The sequence below is a fragment of the Amblyomma maculatum genome, chromosome 8 (assembly GCF_055883805.1).
Source record: "Amblyomma maculatum isolate TAMU_Amacu chromosome 8, ASM5588380v1, whole genome shotgun sequence".
In the NCBI taxonomy this organism is placed as follows: domain Eukaryota; kingdom Metazoa; phylum Arthropoda; class Arachnida; order Ixodida; family Ixodidae; genus Amblyomma; species Amblyomma maculatum.
In genome coordinates this window covers 60639762-60666235 of record NC_139351.1, presented here as the reverse complement: position 1 = coordinate 60666235, position 26474 = coordinate 60639762, and the positions used below count along the sequence as shown (strand labels likewise).

The 26474-nt window shown below is 46.6% G+C and overlaps 1 protein-coding gene across 1 annotated transcript in view; it reads right to left on the bottom strand.

Moving 5' to 3' along the window:
• LOC146181254 (uncharacterized) overlaps positions 1-17659 on the bottom strand; it is a 69883-nt gene extending 52224 nt beyond the window's left edge. The window contains exon 1 of the mRNA XM_084577872.1: positions 17562-17659. Within this exon, the coding sequence (XP_084433998.1) occupies positions 17562-17585 (24 nt within the window). The 5' untranslated portion in view covers positions 17586-17659. The remainder of the gene's footprint in view (positions 1-17561) is intronic.
• Between the last annotated feature and the right edge of the window lie 8815 nt (positions 17660-26474).

Sequence of the window (26474 nt, the reverse complement as noted above, 5' to 3'; positions counted from 1 at the left end):
GCCGAAATCGTGCTGCTGTTATGTACGCTGTTGCCGGGAGGATGGGCAATACAGGGCCGTTCAGAGAATCTTTGGCTAGTCTGTCTGCAACCTCATTGGCTGTCACATTGCTGTGTCCTGGTACCCACACTATATGTATGAGGCTCGAATGTGAGGGGAGCAATGAAAGGAAGGTGTTTAAAATTGGCGAGTCCATATTCGAAGAAAGCGACAAGCACAAAGAATAAGAGTCTGTAATTACAGCCACTGTTGAGTATGTTGGGTCTAGTTTGCTCAGAGCAAGCACCACCGCCAGCAACTCCGCCTGGAAAATTGGAGTAAAATCCGGAAGACGGACTGAAAAAGCCCAGTCTAAAAGCGGACAGTATATTCCAACGCCGGCTTTTTCATTAAATTGAGAAGCATCTGTTGCTATCGTTATGCTAACGGGAAGACTTTGTAAATGATCTTCTAATAATCCATTTAAAATGTGAGGTGATAAGTGTTTTGCATTATTTGGGAAAATGTCATCATAGACAATTTGAACCGACGATGCACTTAATTTTGTTGGAAGGATGTTAGAAAGGACTACGTGCAAAGGTTGTAACAGATTTTGCACTAGAATTACCTGCGGGGTATGAAACCGAGGCCATCTGACTCCAAAAAAGGAGTCTGGCTCGCAACGAAAAAATTGATATGGAGCGGTGGAATTGTGATTCATATATTTTCAGATACGTCTGGACAGTCAAGAATTGGAATCTATTTAACAACGGTGGTATTCGGGCTTCAAGGTATAACACATTATTAGCCACGAATTTGGGGAGCCCAAGGCATAATCTAAGCGCTTCCCGCTCTAAAAGAACAAGCGGACGAATTTTGTAAGCAGGTGAACCAGAAAATAACACAGATCCAAATTCTATAATTGGGCGGACATACATATCATAAATCATTAAAAGTGCGTCTCGCCGCATCCCAGACCTTGGATTGCTTAACCTGCGCAACATACCCACAGCACGTGCCCCCTTCGCTGCAACATGTTCAATGTGATCCCTCCATGCCAGATGGTCATCGTAAATCACCCCTAGATATTTCAAAGACTTAACTTGAGGAATCATTTCGTGCTTAAATTTTAGAGCAAGAGTTACCGGATCCTGAATTTTGAAAACAAGGAACGCGCACTTTTTAACATTTAATTTAAATCTTAAGTCACCTAACCAATTTTGAAGGGAGCTTAGGTACGATTACAGGCGCCTGTTGAGGGATTGAATGTCAGGTGCAGCCGTAAAGAATGCGATGTCATCCGCATAGACATACGTGCGAACCTCCTGATGAGTGGGAATTGAACTCATTAAAATGTTAAAGAGCACGGGCGAGAGAACTGCCCCTTGAGGGACACCTCTGGTTTCTTGATATTTGCCAGAATGCACTCCATTCAATGAACAGTAAAATTGTCTGTTTTGTAGGAATGTAGATATCCAATCAATTAAGTATTGTGGAAAACATAGCGATTCTAATCTGTGCAATAAAATTCGGGGCTCTACACTAACATAAGCCTTCTCTATATCTAGAGTCACCAATGCAGCATGCATTTTTTTGCGCCGGGCAAGAAGAATTCGACTCTCAAGGTCGGTATGTGCATTCCATATTGAAAATTTTGCTCGAAATCCGATTTGACAGGGACTAAGAATATGTTTTTGTTCGACAAACTCGGCAACCCGTTTGAGTACGACCCTTTCAATTAGTTTTACCAAGTTTGATGTTAAAGTTATTGGTCTGATATTTTCCAAAGTATAGCCACCACCATTGCGTTTCCGTAAAGGAATCACTTTGGCTAGTTTCCAGTCACCAGGTATCCAAGAATTAATAACTGAGTAATTTACCAATTCTAACAAGGAATTTGGAGACACTTCAAAGAGGATTTTTAGCATTTTTGACGTTACTCCGTCAGGGCCAGGCGCAGCAGTTGGCAACGTCATTACAATCGAAGAAAGCTGAGAAAAAGTAATTTTAGGGACATCCTTAACCGTATATACTGGGCCTACAAACATAGGGTATTTGGGAAGTGTTGACAAAAAACGCTTTTCTAAACCTTTAGCGATGTTTTCTACTGTTCTAAGAGGTTCTTTAGGAGTCGAAACACATGAGGGTAAATTTTCTGAGACAGGAATCTTTTTCCGCGATTTTAAAAACCTGAAAAGTGCACGTCGGTTATTAGATTGTGAAAGGTAATTGTAATACTCATTATCATAATTATCTTTCGCTTGTGCGACTGTGCGTTTAAATGCAGCTGCAAAAAATTTATAATCATGCCAATTTTTAGGGAACTGGTTGTGAAGGAGCTTCTTCCATGCAGCCTTTCTTCTTCTATAATCGCGCGAACAATCTGCGTTCCACCATTTTGTTGATACATTGCCTTTAGATGCACGTACTAAGAATTCACACTTCTTACGACAGGATGCAATAGCCTGGCATAATGTTTGCGATTTTAACTCTTCCGTAGACTCAACCACTGACTCAAGAGACGAAATCAAAAATGAGTGAAACTGGTTATAATTTACGTATGATCTCAACTGAGATGTCGGCAGAGTTAAGCGGCAGTTAACCTCAAAAACAATAGGTATATGGTCGCTAGAGGTGCCACCATCAATTGTCGACCAATTTAGTATAGAAACACTAGTGCTGGAAAAAGTTAAATCTATCACAGATTGACTGTGAGCACGTACAAAAGTTGGTAAGCCAGAATTCATGCAGTGAAGGTTATTGTCTGAAAGCCAATCCCACAGACGCATGCCGCAGGGATCCGTCTTGTAACCCCACGATATATGGTGCGAATTAAAATCTCCAGCCAAAATAACTGAATTTTGACAATTAACTAGTAGGTGGTCTAGAGATCTGGTGTCCTGTACACCATGAGGGAAATAAACATTCGCTAATGTAAACGGACTGAACCCTGGAATTTCAAAATCTAGAGCCAATAATTCTGAATCTAAACTAGAATATTGAAAAGAAATCTTAGCCCCATGACAAAATTTTGAAGAAACTAGAATTAGTAACCCACCACCTCTTGACTGGCGATCTTGTCGGAATGATCGATAATTTTGTAAGTGAAAATGTTTTTCAGATGTAAGCCAAGTTTCTTGTAAAACGATTATTACTGGATTATGTTTTAAAGAAAGATAAACTAAATCTGTAGTAGCTGAAAGAAGAGATCTACAGTTCCACTGAAGAACTTTTAACTTTCCTATGGTTATGTAATCCGGGCAGCAGCAACAGCCTGCCCCAAAAATGTTTTCCTTTGGTTTAGAGCCTAGCTGTTGCTTTTTTGATTTTGCTTGTGGGAGAGGTGATGACGGGTTTGACAACGGGGATCCACTGCGTTTTAGAATTCGCGTATCTGTCTCTTCCATATCTGCATCATGAGCCTCGTCTGACTTGTTGGAATTTTGCATAGGTGATGCGGAAAGAGACTCATTTTGCGAACAAGACATTGCAGCTAATGAGTGCTGCACTGATAGTGAATGTCCAGGTGCCGTAGGAGAAACCATAGCAGTTTGCACAGTCTGAGAATTTTGAGCTGCTAGAGCATTGGATATGCATTCTGTGACTATTGTCCCAATCCTATCCACCATTTTGGTCATGGTTGCTTCCATAGCAGTTATTATGGTTTTAGACATCGTGGAATCTAATGGTGGTCCTGAACGGGCTGACACACATGCATACCCATGAGCTCTGTCTAATTTCCTGAATTGCCTCATGCCTCGAGCAACGTTTGCGGTCAATAATCTCCAGAATTTGCATTTCATGCGCTCTAGAGGGACATTCCAAAGAATTTGCTGAGTGAGGTCCGCCGCAAAGACAACATCTGACAATTTGATCAGAGCATAAGTGTGTTTTATGTGCTTCACCGCATTTGCAACACCGCAAAGTGGATTTGCAACCGCCTGCAGTATGGCCATAACGCCAACAGTTGTTGCACTACAGAGGCTTTGATGGTAGGTGATCTACTCTGAATATTAAAGGCCACGCTTTAATCTCCGATGGACAGACTGTGCCTGCAAATGTAGCAATAACCGATTCTGTCGGCACACGAACATTATACCTCCCAGCTACAGCGATAGACCGCAACAACGCCTGCCGCGGAAAGAAGGTCTAGGGTTACTTGTGGACTTAATGAGGAATCTACACCTCGGACTAGACCTCTTGTGCAAGCCAGGTGTGAAGGGATAAAACTGCTTACCTGATGAGAGGCGAAAGTGGAGCATTTTAGCAGGTCCTTTATGCATGATAGTTCTGGCGAACTGCAAAGCATCCCGCCGCGACCAAATTGGCGCACCTCGGCTATTCCTTCGTAGAAGGAAGTGATTTCCTGAAGGGCAGCTCGAACAGCTCCTGGGTTGTTCATTTTAATGGTGCCCCTATCCTTAGGTACGAGTGCCACAGGGATGTTGCGGACACCGGAGCTCTGAAAAGCTTCCAAGGGCAGATCATCGGTCAGGAGGGAAGCCGACCAAGGGGAGCGCCCTTGGCCGGGGGACTGCGTCGACATTACCTTAAATTGACAATGTTTCCGCGTGCGTTAGTCAACAGAGAACAAAAGAAGCACAGGGGAAAGACAAAACCGGGACCAGCAACCCAATACTTAGCCGATCGTCAGCTTCGTAACAGCGCGGCGCACCCGCGTTTGAAGGTGCACGCTCCTTCAAACACATCGTCTTCCTTCTTTTCGTTCTTATTGCAATTTGCTATGCGTATCTGGAACATTATCCGCGCCCTGAGGTAAGCAATAATAAAACATCAACAACAATGACGCACCCATCTATGCCATATGTACAATGAGCACATTCCCTGTATGCTGGTGATAGAGATATCACGCCTACGCCACAACATCGAGTCTGTTAATGAACAAAAAGCCTCAAAATTGAAACGAGAACGAAAAGAAAGGATATCGGCGCAGGTGCGGAAGTTGCACTTCTGAAAAAAACAAAACATCTACTCGATGCAAACGCACAAGCTGAAACACCTCCCTTTGCTTGCCAGAGTGGCGAAAGCCTTGCGCGTTGTAAGAATCAAAACGAAAAGGGTTCATCATGAAAGTGTGGAGGAACAAAGAAAACTACACATCACAGTAACAAAGGAACGAAGGAGCACAAAACAAACTCACGGAAAAGTTCGCCGGGGAAAGGCTGTAAACGTGTCCGCATATTAGCACTATAGAGAGGCGCTTAGGGATTTGATGCCCGGTGTTGAAGCCTCAGCTAACACCCCTGCAGTGGAGGCCAGGATGCGATGAAGTGCCGATTGCTGCGGGCATGGGCTTCGACATGGTCCGTGTGGCACGCGAGTCTGTGGAATCAAAACCACTGTCAAACGCGCACACTCACTGACTTCGAGGAACGCGCACATTTCACTTTTCGCAGGCCGCAGCGACGAAGCCGAGGCGATTATCAGCCGGGAGCGAGAAGCGGTGGCCGCTGGTCGGCGTCGACTGAGACATGTCGAACTGATTGATAGATCTATAGGAAGGGAAGGGCGCGGTTTCTGTCTCACTTATTTTCTGTGGAAGCCATCGCCAGACAGGCGAGGTTGAGGAGGAGGAGGGTACGGCCGTTGAGCCTGAGAGGCAGCGCCATGGTGGTTACGACACGACTCGGTGTCCGAGATGTCCGTCTCGGTGCTCTCTGCTGCCTTCCGCGCCTTCTTATGCGGCGCTGATGCGCTCGAAGAAGATGCACAGCTCTCTGTGCCGGAAAGGTGCTGCTTGCCTTCGTCCACCAAAGGCGTTTTTGAAGCGCGGCCCGCACTCAAGCGTTGCGGCCTCGCGGCCGCAACGCTTCAGTGCGGCCGCAACGCTTGACTCTCTTGACTCTCTAGCGGCGTCAGCGGCATCCAGCGATATCAGTCGGTCGCTGCTAGCGCTGGGGGGACGAAAGGGGGGCGGAGCTGGTTACGAGGCCGACGACGACGCCGACGCGAAACCCAGGAACGGACGCCAAAGAGCTGCGCTCTAAAAAGCGGAAGAAAATGCACGGGCCTGCTACTGGCTCTGTAGCTGAGCCACCTCCGCTACCTTATTGATTTATAGGAAGGGAAAGGCGCGGTAACTGCCTCACTTGTTCTTTGTGGACACCTCAACCATGCCGTAAGGGAAGGTGGGAGTGAAAGTGGAAAGAGAGAAAGAGGAGCCATAGGGGAGGGCTACGGCGTAATTTCGACCACCTGGGGATCTTTAACGTGCGCTGACATCGCACAGCACACGGACGCCTCTTCGTTTCGCCTCCATCGAAACTCAGCCGCCGAGGTCGGGTTCAAACCTGGGTACTCCGGCACAGTATTCGGGCGTCTTACCACGGCACCACCCCGGCGGCTACTTTGTACGGCCAGAAGAGAAAATAGAGAAGGAAAAGAAGAGGGAGAGAAAGATGCGCGCCGCAACAACAGCCGTCGTCCACCACCTAAGCGGTGAAGGGTGCAATGACGGCCTACAATAGATGAAAATTCGGTGGTTGGCTAGCCCCCGCCGCAAGCGGCGTTGGCCTACCGTCCCAGGCCCATAGGGCCAGGAACAGCCACCCCTCACCGCCGCCATGTATTTTTCTTGTCTGGCTCTCCTGCTTGTAAAATCGCACTCTTGTACTACACGCGCTGCGGAACACCAGAGGACAGGCGCGTTGGTTTACACACTCACGCTTGCCGAATAAAGCGTGATAGATACTGCCCCTTTTTTTTCCTGTAAATTATTATGTTTCTATGTAGCACTAGCCCCGCCGGGGTGGCGCAGTGGTAAGATTCCCGACTACTGTGCCGGAGTACCCGGGTTTGATCCCGATGGCGGCGGCTGCGTTTCGATGGAGGCGAAACGAATAGGCATCCGTGTGCTGTTGGATGTCAGCGTACGATAAAGGTCTCCAGGTGGTCGAAATTACTCCGTAGCCCTCCACAACGCTCCTCTTTCTCTCTATCCACTTTCACTCCCATCTTCCGCCCTTCCCTTACGGCGCGGTTCAGGTGTCCACAGCAACAAGTGTGACAGATACTTCGCCTTTCCCTTCCTGTGAACCAACCAACCAATTATGTACCACTACAATTAACACCACTAAGAGGTAAATGATGAGAGGAAAATAATATAGAAGAGGAAGGATAGACTTTGCCAATTCCGTGTTGAGACAAAAACCACCTTTATAGTTGCAGCCCTTTTTATAAAAAGCGTCCAGTCAGGTTGCCCTTACCTCCTTTAGCTGACCTGAAAAAGAAATAAAAGGCATTTCCTTTGCAGGAAATAAAATGAGATACAATTGGAAACAATTTCGCACTAGCCCAAAAACCTCAATCGCTGATTAAAATGTGCATGCATGTTGAATGGTTTCTACTGCGTCTTTTGATATGATATGGAAATAGCGCAAAAGTTGTTTGGCTGCTTTATAAAGTGCTCTGTCTTTTTCTGCCCGCAGAAAAAAGTCGCGGTGGTAAAGACTAAGCCGTCGAATGCGATATGCCGCTAACAGAAACGATGGCTTCGTACTATCTGTCGACACGGCTGCGAATATTCACTGAGAAGGCCCTACACCACAACACACCGCATTTAGGGTCACGCCTATCATTTTACCGAACCGCAGCTACATACTTAGAGAACATGAAAGAAAACTCGTCTGACGTTTGACGCACGAACCATGCACCTGAAAGATATTATCAATATGATCACCCCTCCGCTCCCTGCCCGCCTATCAAGCTACATGCTATGTGCAGAAAGACCCAGTTGGCAGTACATAACCGCCCACTTCCTCGACGCACGCCGAGCCTCTCTGATGTGGAGGTTCGCAAGAGGCATCTTACCAATCAGAAGGCGTGCCTTCGTCCCTGCGACGTCGGGAATGATTGACCTGTGTCCCTTCTGCTTGGCCCGAGAGACAGCGGAGCACATCTTTCTTGACTGCCTAATTCCCGCCGCACTCCTAGAGCGTCTGAGAGCTATGTTCGGCCTCCCCGGGATCCCATACCCCACCGTGCGCTACTTCAACCCGCTTCCAAAGGAAGGGCGCAAGCAGTTTGTCTTGACACTGGCAGAGGTCAACTATCAGGTGTGGTTGGCCCGCTCCAAAGCGGCCTACTCGAACAAGACTCCGAGCCTCCATGAAGTGAAGGCCAAAATCATAAAAGAACTATGGTTCCACCTAGAAAGAGAGAGACGCCAGTTAGGGAGAAAGAAGTTTTTTGAAGAATGGGGACATCCCATGGTGATCATCAAAGAAGAAAACGGAAAACTCGAAGATATTAGAAGGATTTCTCGCGTCAGGCTTCGACCCACCGGGGTGGTGCGGACGTGGTGCATATGCACTGCGACCCCACCCCGGTGGGAACAGGCCGGATTGCATGAGCCCCTTGGCTGGGAAAAGCCGGCTCCCCGAAACAAAAAAACCCCCAAACCTTATGGTGAGGGAGGCCTTGCTTGGGGTAGCCGTAGGATGATGATGGCCGTAGGTTGAGGTCTCACAAGAGGATCGCACCTAGTGCATCCTTCCTTCCATCTGACAAGGCAAGACTAAGGCGTACACCTACGCGCTCTACGTTTCGCGCGTTGCGGTGATTCCGCGTCGAACGGCAGGTCGCCTCGCCTTCCTGTCTGTAGTGTTTGTCTGGGATGGCGGGATAGCTCTTGTCACGCGCCGTTTGCTTCACCTACCGCAAGAAAGGGGAGGCATCGGGCTGCCATGCGTAAACACGTTGGGCCGAGTGCTCGCCTCGAAACTGGTCGCCACGCTGCTCAATGATCCGCTGTACCCGGGGCGCTCCCTGTTACAGTACTGGCTGAGCACAGCTCGCCGAGCCTTTACTGCGGATCGGCACCTGGGCCCACAGGCTGAAAGGCCTCATATGTTCTACCAAACGGTAGTAGGCTTTAAGACAGCGGTCGACAGCGACCTGTCTGACCTCAATATTCATCAGGGGCCCGCAATGCAAGTAAGCGAGATGGTTGCCTCTTTGCGCCTAAACTGCGATGACCAGCTCCGCGCGGCCGTCAACAAGTAGCGTCGATGGGCGGTGAGCCGTGTGCCTTCCTGGGTCCGCGATTTCGAGTGGCGCCGGCGATGGGGCGTGTTACCCACGCGAGAACGCCTTACCATGTGGCATGTCGTGCCGAATGACCAATGCCCCAACTGCGGCCGCACGGAAACCATGAGGCACGCGTTCTTCGAATGCCCAGTCGCGCTGGTCATGTGGCGCTTAGTGAGAAGGATGTTATCCGTGCACGGTGGGCCTGGCGCCAGGACAACACGCGGATGTTTTGCGCAGCTAGTAGTCACCTGTGCATATTTTGGGCTGTGGAAGAGGCGTTGATTTGCTGAAGTCCGTAGACAAACAGCCAGGGCCATGTACCCAGCGCTGCAGCGACTGCGTCTTCTATTGTGGAAGTATCTCTCTGATCAACTGGACAGAGATGGAGAGGCGCGGTTTCCGCAACGCTGGCATACCCGTTTCTTCGTCGTTCGGGACGGCAGGCTTGTTATGCTAGCTTTGCCATACTAACCCCTCCCCCCCCTCATCATGAGGAAGTGTATTGCCATATAAGATTTAATCATCTGTCATTAAGTTTCTCATTGTAATTCCTTTTGAGCTTGTGTTCTGTAGGTATTGATGAACCCGGAATAACTATTATAATATGATTTTTGCTAGTATCGCACCTTTCGTTGTCCTCCCAAGTATGTACTACAGTGCGGGTGTGTGTATATACAAGTACCTATGTGTGTGGAAGACATTAAATTCCCTCTGCTCGTGAACGCATATCTTAAGGCGGAAACTGCACCAACCGCGGAATTATTCAACACACATCATAATTCTCCTTGTCTACCGTGAGGAGGATAGCGAAAGTTAAACACCATCCGTTGCATCCCCTGCACAGCACTCCCCGTCTACCGTGAGGATGATAGCAACGGTGACAGTGTCTGACACTGTTGACAGTAGCAATGACAATGATGACAGTAACAATCATAATAATGGTGCACGCGTTTGATAATGAGAGCAAACGTGATACACCATGTGTACCAGCAGCGCTTAGGAGTTGGCATTTTCTCCAGTGTAGTTTATTTCCTGAGTGCTCTCAGAATTTCATGCCCCATTTCCCTGTTAGATCAAGCAAAAGCCTTTTATCATATTGAGCGAGTCTATATCTCTGCATTACTGGACTGTTTCGGGCTTTCGAGCACGGTTTATAGATGTTCTTTGTCTGCTTTACACTGACGTAGAACCTCGGATAATAATTAAAGCTGCGCTCTCTCCTCGTCAGATTTTGCATAGGGTATAAACTCAGCGTGGCTCGTTCTTTTGGGATGGGCGTAAAGAAACTGTCGCGCTAGTCTTTGCCCACCTCCTAACATGGATAGCTGGTTTGCGCATACCTGACTTCGAATTCAAATATCGTGGGCTGCCATTTAGAGTTGACAGAGATCTCATCGCGTAATTAATGAGGACCTCAGGCCATTTCTTTGCGCTAGCCGCATGAACAATCTCACGAGATGAGCGGCTAAGGGCATTTTACTATAATTTTGTCAGGTTGGTGCATATATAAGAAACTTCCTTGACTGATTGTGAACTGAATACATCCACCCCTGAATTAAGCAATTGTGTAGGATTCAAAACCTTAGATGAAGGCCTGAGCAGAAAGCCCATAAGAAAAAGTTGGAGGCTCTTAATATATGCCTCCCTCCTTGCTGATATTCGTGACTTCACCTAGTTAAGATAATCGAAAGCACTGCCAAAGGCCAGCCGCCTTGCAATACAAAACGTGACGGTCTCCATCTCACGTCCGCAATGCAGACGAAGAGAATCCTAAAATAAAGTATTTCAAGAAAACCCTGTAGCACTCGTTTTTGCTGTCTAATAGCGTGCATGCCAGTCCGAACGAAATTGCATAGTTGGCACACAGCTATGTTTCTTGAATTGATGTAGTGCTTTGGACCATGTCTTATTGAAGTGAAGAGAACTTTTTCTTGCGATAACACCCGCAGAAGGCCATGTTTCTAGTGCGTCATTTAAGAGCCGTACTTGCACACACTTGAAAGAGTCAGTTCTCGGTAGTACAATGTCTTAGTACAAGTCAGCGCAAAAATCTCTGGATACGGCCACCACTGCAAATTATTTACGGGACATTATCCGCCAAGCGGTGGGCGAACTGCGCCGGTTGCTACCGTCGTTCCAAAAGCCCTAGTTAACGACACTTACGGACATCCGTGATTAAGTGCGGCAAGAATTTGAGAATCCTACCTTGACGGATACCACGCAACAACCCTAAGCTATGTACTGCGACGCTTCCACACGCCGTCGTGCACGCGCGACGCGACCAATCAAATCGCCCTCGATGTGAACAAGCTCCTTCTGAAAGCCGCTTGTTGGCCCCACCCACCAAGACTAAGAACGACATTCCGGCCCCACGAAGTTCGACACCTGGAGGGCGTCCAACCACCGCCCGCAATGCTTCCATTGCGGCGATGCAGGCCACATTTGACGCCACTACCCATGCCTGCCTTTCGGCTTGTGTGGATCTGCCATAGACGCCACACAACCTCGTCGTGGAGGACAAACAGAAGAAGGTGAACACTTCTTGTGTAAGGCAGTCAGAAAGCCGTCAGTACCACTATCCTTCGTCATACAGCGCCTGGTTTGCGCCGCCGGGACGCTGTTACGTACAGCCAAGGTCTCCTAGCCCCCGTAGTGAAACCCAAATGAAGCAGCCTTTGGAGGTGAAGTTTCTATAGCGGCGAACTAACGAATATCCTCCGCCGCCACCGACGACCGAAGACGCTGCAACATTTCTACCGCTGCTACGCTCTACGAAAGCATCGACGACAACGCGTCCAGCCTCCAAACTGACAAAACCGCTGACGCGAGTGACAACGGTATGTCCCGGCCGTGACCACACGCAATACAAGGACACGAACATGCTACCTTGTAGTGGATGTCGACGGTCGCGTGGTTTATGCCTTAAGGGGACACCGAGCTGACTATTATGTCATTCCTATTACTCCATGGGGCTATGCACCGAAATGGTTACAGTAGATGGGCGTACTTTCCCTATTAGCTTCGTCGTACTACAGCAATTCTTGCGCGACGTGATCTTGGGCATGGATTTTATGAATGAACATCGGGCGATCATCGACCACAGATGCAAGCTGATCAAGCTTTTTACAGACAAAGCCATTCGCTCTCAACAGCTTCGACGCATCGCGTCTATCTCAAAATCCTGCGCGGAGAATTAACCATAAGGACCCCATCACTCATATCCTTGGGTAGAGGAAAAATTGCCATCTTCGAAGGCGTCGTTGAAGGAGACAACTAGTTACTCAGTAGAGGACTTCGCATCGCAAGATGCATCGCTCATTCCTGAGCGGGCAAGCTCAAGTGATGGCAACTATGTTCACAGAATATTTTCGTAGAAGCTCTCCTGTAGAAAATTTGTGTGGCACTTTGGACCACTAAAGTGCGATAAAGCGAAAGTGTTTGAAACTTCGCTGATTCCTTGTTTTACAGCATGTGTGTCTATAGGCTGCGTGGTGCGGCATTCCAGGAAGCGCCAAACGAAAAGCGCCGCACGGACGCCTGAATTGGTATGACTAGATAGCGTAAACTACCAGCCAATATATAAAGCCCCGCTTTAACCAAGCCGTATAAGCATGTCCGCGTGGCCTAAAGATAATGTGAATGCAAGGGTCTTGGCAGGCTGATTCTGATATCATCCTCCCATGTGAAAGGAGATGCCCGAGTTGGCAGCGCCTGCCAAACGGTAGTGCCCTATGATTGTTCGAAACCTCTATGACGTCGTCCCCACCTCAGCCAATCAGAGCGCCAGAAAAGCGTGGCACTTTTTTCGACAACAATGAGCCATTAAAGGCTTTCGCCCTAATACCGCCATTACAACAAAAAAAAACAATTGTCACCTTCCTCAAAGAGTTATCTGACATCGTAGATGTCTTCGGCCTACCCGATGAGTCCCCTAAAAACCAAACTGGCCAAAGCAAGCCTCCCACGTTCGATATATACCCATCACTACTCCGGAGGAATCTAGCCGAGATTCGAGCTTTACTTGAAAAATACAGCGAGTGCTTTTTGTCTGCATCGAAGGTGCTTTAAAAGTTGTTCCTAAAGCACTGCACTAGCACAATCGACTACATCCGCCCTCTTCGCCAACGCCCCTATCGTGTATACGCGTTAGAACGCCAAGCAATCCGCGAGCAAGTCGATTAAATGCTCTGTGACGGCGTCGCCCAGCAATCGAACGGCCTATCGGCGGCTCCCATCGTTCTGTTGAAGAAAGAATACTTCGTTTCTGTGGTGATTTCAGTGCTTGAACAGCTTAACAAAGAAAGGCCTACCCATCCCGTATATCGAATTCACATTGAATCGGCTCTGCAACGCTTAGTACTTCTCGCCGATGGTTCTAAGAGCTGATTCTGGCAAATTGAGATCGACAAAAAAGAGCGCGAGAAGGTTGCTGTCATAGGCGGTTGATATCATAGTGTGGACAAATTCAAGTTAAACTGCACTTATATACTAGTCAAATATTCGGCAGAAACAAGACATGCTTGCGCCTCATGCACAGAAGTCCGAATTGTTCATATGTAATCCGAATAATATAATCACGCCAGATGTGTATCAATTTCGAGGCAATGCGTTTCGGCCACTTTGCACTAGCGACGTTCCAGTGAGTAATAGATACCGTATTGGCTGACTTGAAGTGGCAGATTTGCCTTATGATGGACAGTTCCCTCTCTGAGATGGGACTGAACACGTAGCGCCGTTTGAAGGCCCGTATTTTTCTCTCGCCTGCAAACCTTGTTCTTATTCACCCCGGTGCCTTCTCGCCCAAATGCAAGCTATGCAGCCGTTCCCGAGCACTCGAGCAGACTATGCTCAAATTCTGTACACATGTCCGGCACAATTTTTCTTCTCTTCTGGCAATTAAACACCTCGCAGCTGTGGGAAGTTGCTTAGGCCAGCACTGAGCCACATATTAAACACTGGCTTACTACCTGGGCTGCGAAAGTTGCCATCAGGTGTGACCTGGAGGACAGGACCAGCAGCCGAAAGGCCACTAACGGAACAGCGAAAATCTAATTTTTCCTAGGCCTTCAATGCATAATGCTTTCAACACCACCACCACTCCTGCAATACGCTGGGGAGCTACACAACCTTATTTACAGCCCTAAAACGGTGGCAGAGTCAGACCACAGTTGTCAGAACTCACGAAAACTGAGGCCCCACGTCCCGATAGCATAACAAAAAGAATAATTAGGAACCTTGTTGACCGGCCAATGCAACCACAAACAAATTTTATGCGAGAATGCAGGGACAAAGAGATTTGGCACACTAATGAAAAGCGGCTGACTTAGTGCTAATAGCCCTGCCAGGCCAAATCCCTACCGTTGAAATCCACACAGCGATATTGCTACCATCATTCGTGGGAAATCTCATAGAGTACGTACACGATTACATACATCAATAAGCTGGTCCTCATATCCCATATCATTATCGGATGTAGACCTAGCCGCGGACATCAGGGAATAAGGCTGCAACTAATTCATGACATAATAGGCTCACAGCCAAAAGACACGAAACTAATCCTAGAAATACATGTCACGAAAGAATTTATTGCGGCTATACTGGAGGGCGTTATCAATAAGCCTACATATTCCACAATATTACAAAGACCGCTTTGGGTACGTCAGGGACTTCATCTCTAAAAGAAGCTGGCATAAAATTTCTATCTATGTAATTCCCAACCATTTGGGAAGCAAGGATACCACGCTAGCATGAGTGATTTCACCCCGAAAGTGCCTTTGCGAGGCTTCCAGAGTAAGTTCAGTAAGTTGGAGTAAATTGAGAGCTTTAATTGCTGCCCATAGAAGGTTAATGTCATAGTGTAGATAAATTCAAGGTAAACTGCAGAATTCAACTAATATACTAGTCGAATAGTCGGCAGAAACAAGACGTGCTTGCGCATTATGCACAGAAGTCGGAATTGTTCATATATATTCGGAAAGGATTCAGATGCAATATGCAAGCAGATATTCGAGTATATAATGAAGGGAAAGAAATTCCGTAAGTAGAGGGTCCTCGACCTGATGGTGCAGACTCATGGCTAATATGAAGAAACCATTAAACAGCTAGATGACAATGTAGTGCAGATGCTAAGTCTCATCAAAAGAGGAACGAATGAAGGACGACAGCTGAAATAGTAGAACATGATGAGACCAATGCAGGCTATTATATGGAGTAGGATCGTATACGCTACGCCGCAACTGGACCTTTAGATGTATGAGTAAGACAAGACATGTTAATACGTAGACGCGTAAAACGACGCTAGGACGGCCTAGATATACGTCCAATTGGAGAGGTATCGCTCGGTGTGCATATGTGGTCAGAAATGTTAGAAGCGTTGGGCGTAGCTCCGAGACTGAGACTCAGAGGGACAAAAGGAGGCAAGGCGATATTGAAAGGAGTTGGAATAGAACCTAGCAGGGGCTCCTCAGTGAAGCTTTACCTCAACAAGAGTGTTGCGGAGAAGTTGGTAATACCACCGTCCCCGAGACACATGCACATTGAACATAGTGGGGTTACAAAATAAAAGAATGCGGAGATATTTATTCGATGCTACAACAACATGCAAAGCAAACAGCTGACGGACATACTGGCAGCATGCTGTTGAGGCCTAAGGAGATCGCTGAGGTATTGGACGGACAAGAGGAAACGGTTAAGAAAACGGTTAAGTCTGCAATCAAAACCAGAGCAGCCGTGAAAGCGAAATAAGCTACACTAGCTTTGTTTTGTATTAGCACGGAAGTAACATTGAAATTAGCCTTAGCAAAACTGTCTTGCTACCTTTCAGTAAAGGTACGATCTCGCCCGTAGCAGCACGCAGTTTAGCGCAGCAGAGCAATGAGGTGATGTGCATTCCATCACATTCTTCCGTCCTTGGTAATGAGGCGGGACATAAGTTAGCCGTGGTAATTACCGCCGGACCAGTTCACAACTCCTTGAGCAATTGACAGAAGCGCATGGTGAAATTTGATCAGAATGTACAGCAGCGCAGATTACAGTACAGGCTGGCAGCCCCGCCAAGCATGTCGCCATATTACACAGACAATTGATTGGAGAGACTCCATACCGGTACCTAGATAATCTATTTCTCGCGAACGTAATGTTCCCGTAAATGGCATCGGATTATTGCTATCCCTTCGGTGTTAAAAAGTCGTTCGACCAAATTATCGGTGAATGCTGTTTTTTCTACGGAAGGACACTTGACATCAACAGTAAAGAAGCCTTGTGAATTTAAGTTCGGATTCGGACCTGAAGTCAGAAGAGAAACTCGTCCTACAGGTCGAGAAGCCCGCCGAAGAACAAAACCTCCTGACCAGAATCTAAGGCGATGCTCCCACTTGGCACTTTCGGTCTGCGGCCAAGTTTATTGGAGAGCGCACATTTTCTGCTTGTCAATAAAATTTGTTTTTCTCTTAATCTCTAGCGGTAACCCTAGATTTGTTGCAAGTTTCACTATATCATTTATAAACCAAGGTCACCCTAGGAGTCAGCTTGACCTTCAACGTGCCAGATGTCACTGTGTGTATATATCTTATCCTTCCTACAACCTATGATGTGGCACCTGACATGTTAGTCTTCACCATTGCTATTGATGGCAGATAAAGGATCACGTGTTCCGTCTTGCATTTGGTTTGGTTTTGTTTGCGGGGTGTGACGTCCCAAAAACCTCTCATGCTATGAGAGACGGCGTTGTACTCCGGATCTTTTGAGTTGCTGGGGTTCTTTAACGTACACTGACATCGCACAGCTCACAGACGCCTTGCTTTTCGCCTCTGTCGAAATGCGGCCGCCGCAGCCGGGATTCATTCCTTATCCTTGGGCAAAATAGTTGCGAGATCTAAACACTGCGCCTCCCTGGAGGAGTAGTTCTGACGGCGGCCTCGACTTGATGGACTTGCCACATTATTAGCTCCAAAACTACCCTTTTCCACCTCGACTTCTAAGCCTAACCACTCTTTTCAAGGATGCGTGATCTAATCCCGGTCTTGGCAGCTGCTTTTCGTTGCTCGTGAAAATCAAGGCGTCCGTGTGCTGTGCGATTTCAGTGCACGTTGAAGATCTCCAGGTTAAAGATCTTCATGCGCCTTTTGCTTTCGGTTATAAGTACAGTAGCTTTCAGCAGCCCTTGCCGATGTATGCTCGAGCAGATTGCGTGTCATCATCTTCTTTTCGTAAAAACAGGTGCAAGCCAAACAAAAATAAGAGGCAGTATTATACAGAATTGCTTTTATTAGAGCTTGGGCAAATTGTTCATGAGACGTTAAATTTGCAACTGCTACATAATTAGTTTGTCCAAGTCACTGTGCTTAAATTGGAATTCATGAAAAATGCATATTTTCTGTTTCTTGCAATATAATTAAAGCAAAAGCGTTTCTTACTCTTACATACACAGCAGATATGCACAATTTGTTAATCTTAATTATAGGCGCCAATGACTGACAAGATGATTAGTTTCCAGTTAATATGTGGCACTGAGTAAAAAATGCATATCTTACCGGTCGTCCAGCACAGCCTTGCATGCAGCGTCAACCGAAGCAGCCCAATAGGAAATTGGCACGCAAAGGTCCGTCCTAGTAATCGCGAGTCTTTCCTCCTGCAGGGAAGTGTTGCAACATGGGAGGCAAATAAACCAACAAAGGCTCCCAAAAACCTTCTCCGTTACGAACATATATCTTAAAATAAAGGGTCAGTGGTACTCACACTCAGCTGCAGACTGTTCCGCGAGACAGGACGAGGCTTGTCGTGGTTTTACTGTTTATTCTCCGAGTGCGAGCGGGGCTGCATCAGGCAACCCGCGAGGCGTGCACCTGCGCTATTAGAGAGAAGAGGAAAGGGCGAAGAGAGAGAGCGCGCCGGCGCCAGTCGTGCGAGTGCGGCAGCGCTGTCCGCATAGTTTCATATGACACCGCAAGTTGGAATTCCGCCGAGATAGACAACTAAAGCGCGAGATAGACAAGATTGAGAGGCAAGATGATGAAATAACTCAACTGCAAAATGAAACGGATTATCTTGATTGGAGGCACAGAAGACAGTCTTGAATTTCGTGGAATAAAAAAAAGCACTGAATGAGAACTTGCTTATAGCGATCAATAATCCGGCTACCCTTATCAAACTGCCGCAGCGTTTGGAGTTTGACAAAGAGGCCCCTCATCGCCTCCTCTCAAAACCATCTGCCGCTTTGCGAAGAGATCACCTAAATACCTATGGTGGCAACATTGGGACAACTGCAACAATATTTTGCACTCGAACAACAGGTTGCTGCTCCGGTAGGCTCATGGTGCTAACGCAGTAGTGATTTTCTCTCATAGCCTGAGTCGCTTTCTGACGTTAAACCTCACAAACCATCCAAAGCAACCATTTTCTGCGCTAGTCAAAGTGGCAAACATCTCTGAAAGAAGCAGTCGAGTACGAAGTCACTATGGCTAATGCGTCTAATCAGTCCTATGTATTGCCTCATTTTTGGACTAACTTAGTTACCGTGTCTTCAAATAGTTTCAGATGCTTCCGCCTAAATATCCGGTGATTACCTCACAAGCAACAAGACATTGCACTATTTTTTGAACACTAATAGCAATCATTTTACGTCAGTATCCTCACATAAACATGGTGTATGGAGGAAGTGAATGTCTTTGGCTACAGTTGTGTACCACATTTTACCTCTATGGATCAGCTGGTCGTGGTGGTGGAATATGTATCTTGGTTAAACATCTGTCTTCAGTTGAAATTCTAAATCAGCTTTCAATAATAACACGAGTATGAAACTCCGGCATTTAAACCGGAAAAAATTGTTTTTCTTGTTTTCTATCATCCGCTCAATGGCTCAGTAAAGATCATTCCTATGTTTCCTACACACTTTTCTTGCTTTTGTAAACAACAACTGGAACTTAGTTTACGGAGAAGACATAAACATTATTTTGTTAGAAAAAGACTGAGTATAACTTCAGCTAGATGCTACTTTAGAGATGAATGCATGTTCTAGTACTATCAGTGTTTCTACAAGAGTCAGCGAAAATAAACATCTCTAACAGATGTATTCCTTACAAATTGACGTGATGAGGCTTTAAAGGTGGCACTTTCCTACTGAGCTCGAGTGGTTACTTACCCATCTGTTTATGCTTCACGGGACATGCACAGAAAGATAGTGTAGCCTAAAGCCAAACATTACACCATAGTACAGAACACAGTAGTACTGTACAGTACACAGTACAGACCTAACAAGTAGTTTAACAACTACAAACGCGTGAGCCGGTACAATCGTTGGAATTCAACTGTGAAACTTGCGAACGTAGTCTTCTTGGAAGGCACCGCACTAATTTGGTTCGACAATCATGAGGACTTCCTCCCCAGCTGCGATCGTTTTATAGAAGAAATCAAGTGCTTTGGTGACTGAGCCGCGAAAAAGAAACGCGCAGAATCGACGTTACTGCAGCAAGCCTAAGTACCGGGCGAGACATACACCGCATATATCGAGGATATTGTGAAGTTGTGCATGATCGTAAACCTATGGATGTCTGAGGAAGATAAAGTGGGGCACATACTAAAAGAGATTGCTGAGGACGTATACAAGTTTCTTATTAGCAAAGATAATTTGATCTCTACTGCTGACGTCATCAGGCATTGCCGCACGTTCGAGAACTTGAAGTTGCGTCGAATCACATCCAAGTATGGGTGACTAGAGAACGTCACATCCGTCGCGAACGTTTATTTAGGTGCTCCGGAGTCGATGGCGCATCTAATAAGCTGGATTGTTCGAGAAGAATTGCTGCGGAACAACGATTTTGCGTGCCGGGAAGAACACCATTAGGACGGTTGCGCGCTGTAGGCAGAATCCGCGTTCCCACAAGCTTCCTAGACTGTGGCTCGAAATGCGCCATGCTTTGACAACCATATGCCGACTTGTCTCTTTCCAGCAGCGAATGGGTCGAAGAGCCGCTCACACATGTTGTGTAGTTCATCAGCAACGCATGACTGACTACAGTTGCTAGCCAGAGCAAGTTTACTCCAACGTTTACTCTGACCGATGGCGCTCACAATATATGTATTACAGCGGTTGCATGACTCGACATATCTCCCGGTATTGTTGTCGACAAGGCCTGCTGCCACGAGACCGTCACCTGTTCCCCAAGGGTTCTGATAAATTTAATATGGAATTTTATTCACCGACGTCGACACCGACATTTGATGTCTACCCCGCAGCACTGATGCGAAATTCCTCGCCTGCTTACGACCGCAGCCTGACGCCGGTGACCCAAAGGCAGCGACGCTCACCGTCTCCTCGGTGCCGTTCTTCACCTTCGGGAAACTAGAAGGCGCGGCCGATGGATGTGAGGTCGCCGAAGAATCAATGTTACCCATACCTCTGCGTCTATGTTGAAGAACACACTCGAAGTATTCAATGGCAGCATTAGCCAAATAGTCTCTGTTAAGGGGTTAGGATACAAGAATCGTTTGGGACTAAAGTTATGTTCAGCGTGAATCAAGCTGTTATTCCTTGGTGTTGATGACGAATAATTGTTACCTCCAGGTGTGGGCTGCGCGATCGTTGTGACTGGCGGCGAAGCATGTGGAACACAATTTAGTGTTGCCGCGTTCCACACTTGAAGTAGTTCTGTGTATGAAATTTTGCAACAGCCTGATGCAACATTACACTGCCAGAGTTGGCAGATCTCACTGAATACTATGCTGATGTCAGTTCATGTAAAAGCCTAGTCGCCCGATTGGGATCATTTTTTGTGTCTGAAGATACAGTTATAACCTTCGATCTCCGGAGAATTCATCCGGGTCATTTTATCTACAAATTTGTGCGAAGTTTTCTATGCCGCAGTGAAACCTACAATACTTATCTGTGCAAAGGTGTGTCTTGGTGTCTCGTTGCATAGTTTCTGCAACCAGAGGCAATAGATTGCTGTGGATAGTGAAGTATTCTGACGAGCCGCCGTGCTTCCTCGTGACATAAAACTCGCTCATTTCGAGGAAGGCTTGTCGACTTCTGTGGCAGCACCAAGTGAATTTGCCCTTGAAGACAAAACACACAATTTTGCAGAGTCTCGAATCCAGGCAATGATAAACACATCTCTAGAAACAAAGGAGCGCCCAATTTCCACTGACCTGCTTTACAAGCATGTTTTCGTTTTCGACTTCGCCACGGATCGTCCGGCACTGATTCCAACTTCTCACATTAATCATTCCATTGATAACAGAAGCTCTCGCGTGATCATGCAGAAGCCCTACCGTGTGTCGCCGAGCGAACTCCAGCTTATTGACCAACAAGTTTACGACATGCTCCAACGGGGCGTGATTCAAGAATTTAGGTCCCTAGGCGGCTCCAGTTATCCTTATTAAAAAGAAAGACATCACATGGCGCTTCTGTGTGGATTATCGTCGGCCTAATTTCGTAAGCAAAAGACATGTGTATCCGCTTCCACGTATTCAGGATGCAATTGACTGTCTTCACTCAGCGTCATACTTCTTCTCGGTTGACTGTAGAGCGGGGTACTGGCAGATACCGATGGACGCCAGCAAGAAAGAGGCGCATATGTGACGCCGGACGGTTTTTATGAGTTCAACGTAATGCCCTTGAACTGTGCAAAGCGCCTGTAACGTTTGAAAGCTTCATGGACACTATTCTGCGCGGACTGAAGTGGAAAATTTGTTTTTGCTATTTGGACAACGTTGTGATTTTCGGCAGTACCTTTGAGGAGCACAGTAGCCACGTTGCCACCGTTCTTGACTGCATTGAAAGAGCAGACCTTGTCCTCAGCCCAGCAAATGCCGCTTTGGCGAGCGCCAAACAATGTGTCCTTGGTCACTTGGTTTATAAGGATCGTTTTTCGGATCCTGGGAAGATTGAGGCTGTAACCAGTTTTACAGCGCCGAAAACGGTGAAGGAGCTTAGGAGTTTTCTAAGACTATGTTCCCACTTTCGGCGTTTTGTGTCCAGAGTCGCGGACATCACCTACCCTTTCACTTGTCTTTTGCACAAAGATGCCCCATTGATTTGTACTGTTTACTGTGGTTCTGCTTTCCGCCATCTCATATTCCTTCTAACATCGGTACCTCTCTACGCCACTTCTGCCCTTCAACCCACCTCGAAGTTCACACCTACGCTGGCGGCGTGGGCGTTGGCGCTGTGCTAATCCAGTGCCATGGCTGTGGTCAGCATGTGATAGCTTATGCTAGTCGTTCTTTGAACAAGTCGGAACGTAACTACACCGTTACTCAACAAGAGTGCCTGGCAGTCGTTTTCGCGGTGCAACAATTTCGTTCCTACCTCTATGGAAATGCTTTTATTGTCGTCACAGACCATCATTCGCTCTGCTGGCTTGTAAGTCTCCGTGACTTTGCGGCCAGCTTGCCCTATGGGCTTTGCGTTTGCAAGAGTTTAGCTTCACATTCGCATACAAAAGCGGCAGTCAACACGCCGACGCTATCTCTCAAACTTGGGGTTTCGTCAACTGGTAGTGACAGCGACAACTTTATGACACACTGGCGCTTATCTCACGAACCTTTCCTGAATTTCAGTGTTCTAGACAGAACAACGCCACAATCAGAGTTTGATGTCGCTGTTCGCTGCTGCTCATGCTTCAAGAGAGGCACGTTTCTGTGTTTGTGCCCGCCTTTTCTACAAGAAGAATTTCAACTTATGAGCTGCGCTCTTCTCGTCGTGCTGGAAACTCTCCACATTCCTGTTCTCATAACAGTGCTTGACGATGCCTTGTCTGGCCACTTGGGTGTCGTCCGGACCACTCACCACACCCAGGAACGCTTTTACTGGTCGAAAGTGCGTCAAATTATTCAGCGCTATGTAGCCAGTTGTGTAAAGTGCCAGCAGTACAAGCTTTCTACCTCCAGTTCATCAGGACGGCTTTACCCTATTGTACCTCCGACCCTACCCTTTGAGTAGATGGGCATCAACCTCTTGGGTCCTCTTCCGTGGTCTTAGTGCGATACCCGGGGAATAGTGGTATGTGTTGACTATCTCATTTGATATTTAGAAAAAACCGTCATACCCTCAGCCACTGCTTCCGAAGTATTCCTATGTCCTCTGCGATTTCTCATCGTGCGACGTGGCACTCTTCCAGTTCTGACCAGTGACCGTAGGCGCCAATTTACAGCTTATGTAATTGAACAACTTATTCGTCTCAGTGACTGCGACTACCGTCTATAAAAGTCATATCAACTTCAAACGAATGGGCGTTTTGAACGCACAAAACGCATCTTGACCACTATGTTGGCGATGTATGTCGATTCTGGTCACAAGAAATAGGATGACATCTTCCCTATCATTACATACGCGTATAACAGTGCGCTGCATGAGATGAATGGCTACAGTCCATTTTAGCTCCTTTATGCATTCGTTTCCCGCAACTGTCTCGATACCATCCTTTCTCCCTCCACAACGAGCCTTCTATCGCCGCCCCTCTATGATAAGCCGACGCACTGCCCGCCTACGCACACTAGACTCACAGGAGCATTCAAGGAGCGTTCCGAAGCCCACATGTTTGCTGTGTCCCCGGTGATTTAGTGTTGCTGTGGACGCCACTGCCCAAGCGTGGTGTATCTCAGAAGCTACTGTTTCACTATAGCGGCCCTTTTGTCGTTCTGGAGCGCCTGAATGATGCTAACTATGTGATATTACGCCGCATATAGAGTGGCCGATGCTGACGTAGGACCAAGCTGATGCACGTTGCTCGGCTCAAAAGGTTCCATCCTCGGCACCTTACGTGAACTTGTTACCCTACGTTCTTCGTCTGTGAGGGGAGAAGTGTCAAGTGCTTTGGGGCATCACGGAAATGTCGAAGAAGCTGGAGTGTGAGGAAAAGGAAGTAGACGCTGGCATGCGTGGTGAACTCTCAATGCCTGGACTAGAAATAAAAACCCCCGTTACGTACTGAGTATGTAGCAATATTGATAGCCTTCAAGTAAAACCCATTACATATATGGCACATCTGGTCTCCTTGTAATACGGATATCTTTATTATCTGCTTAAGCACAGAGATCTTTCCCCAAATATGCAGATAGCACAAGCCACAGCAATTTTTTATTAAGGGGATCGAAATGATTTAGAAACTTATCAACCCATATTAACGCTACAAGTATTTTAAAACCATTGAAGAACGTTATCTTGTAACGACTAACGAATTTCACAAAAAATGTAGTGTGCTATCTTATTCTCAATGTGGCATTCCTAAAGGTTTAGGCACACAGCTCGCTTTTAAAGAAGAAAAATAATACATCCTAAATCTGACTGAAAAAGGCAAGCTTGTATTAAAAGAATTGATAAAGACACCAAATTTTAGTCAAGAAACTTCAATGTTTCGGTTTTCGTTGAAAAGCGGCTTCTCTTGCACGCTCCTATTTTGAAAACCGCTGGCGAATCTTCGTCAAAAGCGACCGCCTCTTTAACTTATTACGCACCTCGTCTGGTGTTCTACAGGGAAGTATTTAGGGACCTTACTTATTTACCATGTAAGTAAACAATATAAAAATAATGATACCATGTACGCGGATGATAACCGCATACTACTAACAGGTAACACTGGCGATGAACTCGTCGATGCTGCAAATGTATTGTTAGTGAAATGGGATGCGTGGACGAGCAAATAAAAGCTCCAAATTATTGCAAATAATACGAAATCTGTCTTCTTGGAAGTAAAAACAAGTGTAAAACTATAAGAAATACTATTTAAACACTATTTCTCTAGAAATTACTCCCACCTCTAAGACGTTACGGATTATTGTCCAGAATAATATCTCATGGGATGCCCAAGTAGACGGCATGGTAATCAAGCTAGCTCAGGTAACGCAATTTGTATATCGAAATCGCAGTGTACTGCTACCGAAAGCTCTCATGTTAATCTATAACACCTTTCTTTATCTCGACTTAACTATTGTCATGTAGTTCGGGCTACAGCAACGTATGGAATTATGCAGGAACTTCACAAATTACAGAAAAAATATTTGAGAGTAAAGGAAAATCACTCGTTCAATAAATAAAACATATTTCCTGTTCGCAAACATTTTGATTATGTTCTCTGTAAGGCTTTTAAGAATGAAAAGGTAAATATTCGTTTACGTTTACATCATCTAGCCAGTTTACAAGAAAGTACTGCTACACGAAGACACACCACAGAGAGCTTTCGAAAGTGGGAACATTTACAGCAACATATGGCCTGCTAACTTTGCAGATAAAAATAAAAAATAAACAGATCTCATCGTGCGTACGTTCAGTTTGAGAAGGCAACAATTAAACAACTGCCCAATTATAATTATTGCAGAGTAAAAAGCCTCTATGCCATTTGCATGTTTTCTTTGTGGTGTGTTTTGTTCTATGCTTACTAATTTCTTTAAATGTTGTTGAAACAAAAATGGCCATAATTTATTTTATCTTTTATTTAACTGATCTCTATTACGTTCCTAAGTGCTGTTATTTAATCTATCGGAGTGCCATTTTGCTTTTTTCTAACACAGTTTACGTTGATATAAAAGCTTAGAAAATGTAACCAGCGGTGCATTCTTGTGAAAAAGTTTGTGTTTCTTCTTTGTAGTTATCTGTATGCAGTTTCTTGGTTTCTGAAATTTCTTTTTCTTTACTTAATGTGACATGCCTTGCTATGAATAGTATAGGGGTTTCGCGGCCTTCTGAATAGTCCTATAGCGCCCGCCGACGCTATAAAGCGGAGGCGCTGAGATCAGCGCTACCAGCTCATGTTAGAGGAAAATAAAAATGTACAGCGCGTGCTTGGAGCGCAAGCACGGCACGAGCTGTTCAGAATAAGAAGCCTGCCACACTGGTCATCTGGCTCTGGTGCTCCGCTGCGACCCTTCAAATTGGCAACAGTGGTGACTCCAGCCTAAGAAAGAGACCCCAGAAACCTAACGACATCAGGCGACCTCCCGCCTGACGCTACCTTGCGCCAGCGGGACGTCGCAGCTATCCAGCTCCGCCTACCAACATTCTGGCCCAAGTGTCCACTAATCTGGTTCGCCCAAGTGGAAGCTATCTTCCATCACCTCGGAGTCATCTCGGTTTCGTCATTTACTTTCCAACCTGCCTCCTGAAGTGGCTCAAGAGGTGGCGGACATTATTATCACTGGACCCTTGGGCGATGCTCCGTACCAGCGACTAAAGCAGGGCTTTCTGGACCGCACCACGGCATCCGAGAGTGCGCGCCTCCAGCAGCTGCTCACCTACGAAGAGCTTGGAGAACGCCGCCCCTCCCAGCTACTCACAAGCATGTGGCAGCTCCTGGGCGAAAGCAACGCCGACCTGAATGGGGCACCGTTAAGGCAGCTCCTCCTTCAACGCTTGTCACAGTCCACCCGCCTCATCTTGGCTGCTGCGGGGGATTTGATCCTTGACCGCCTCGCCCAGCTCGCTGATGGAGTCCACGACGTGACTTCTTCTT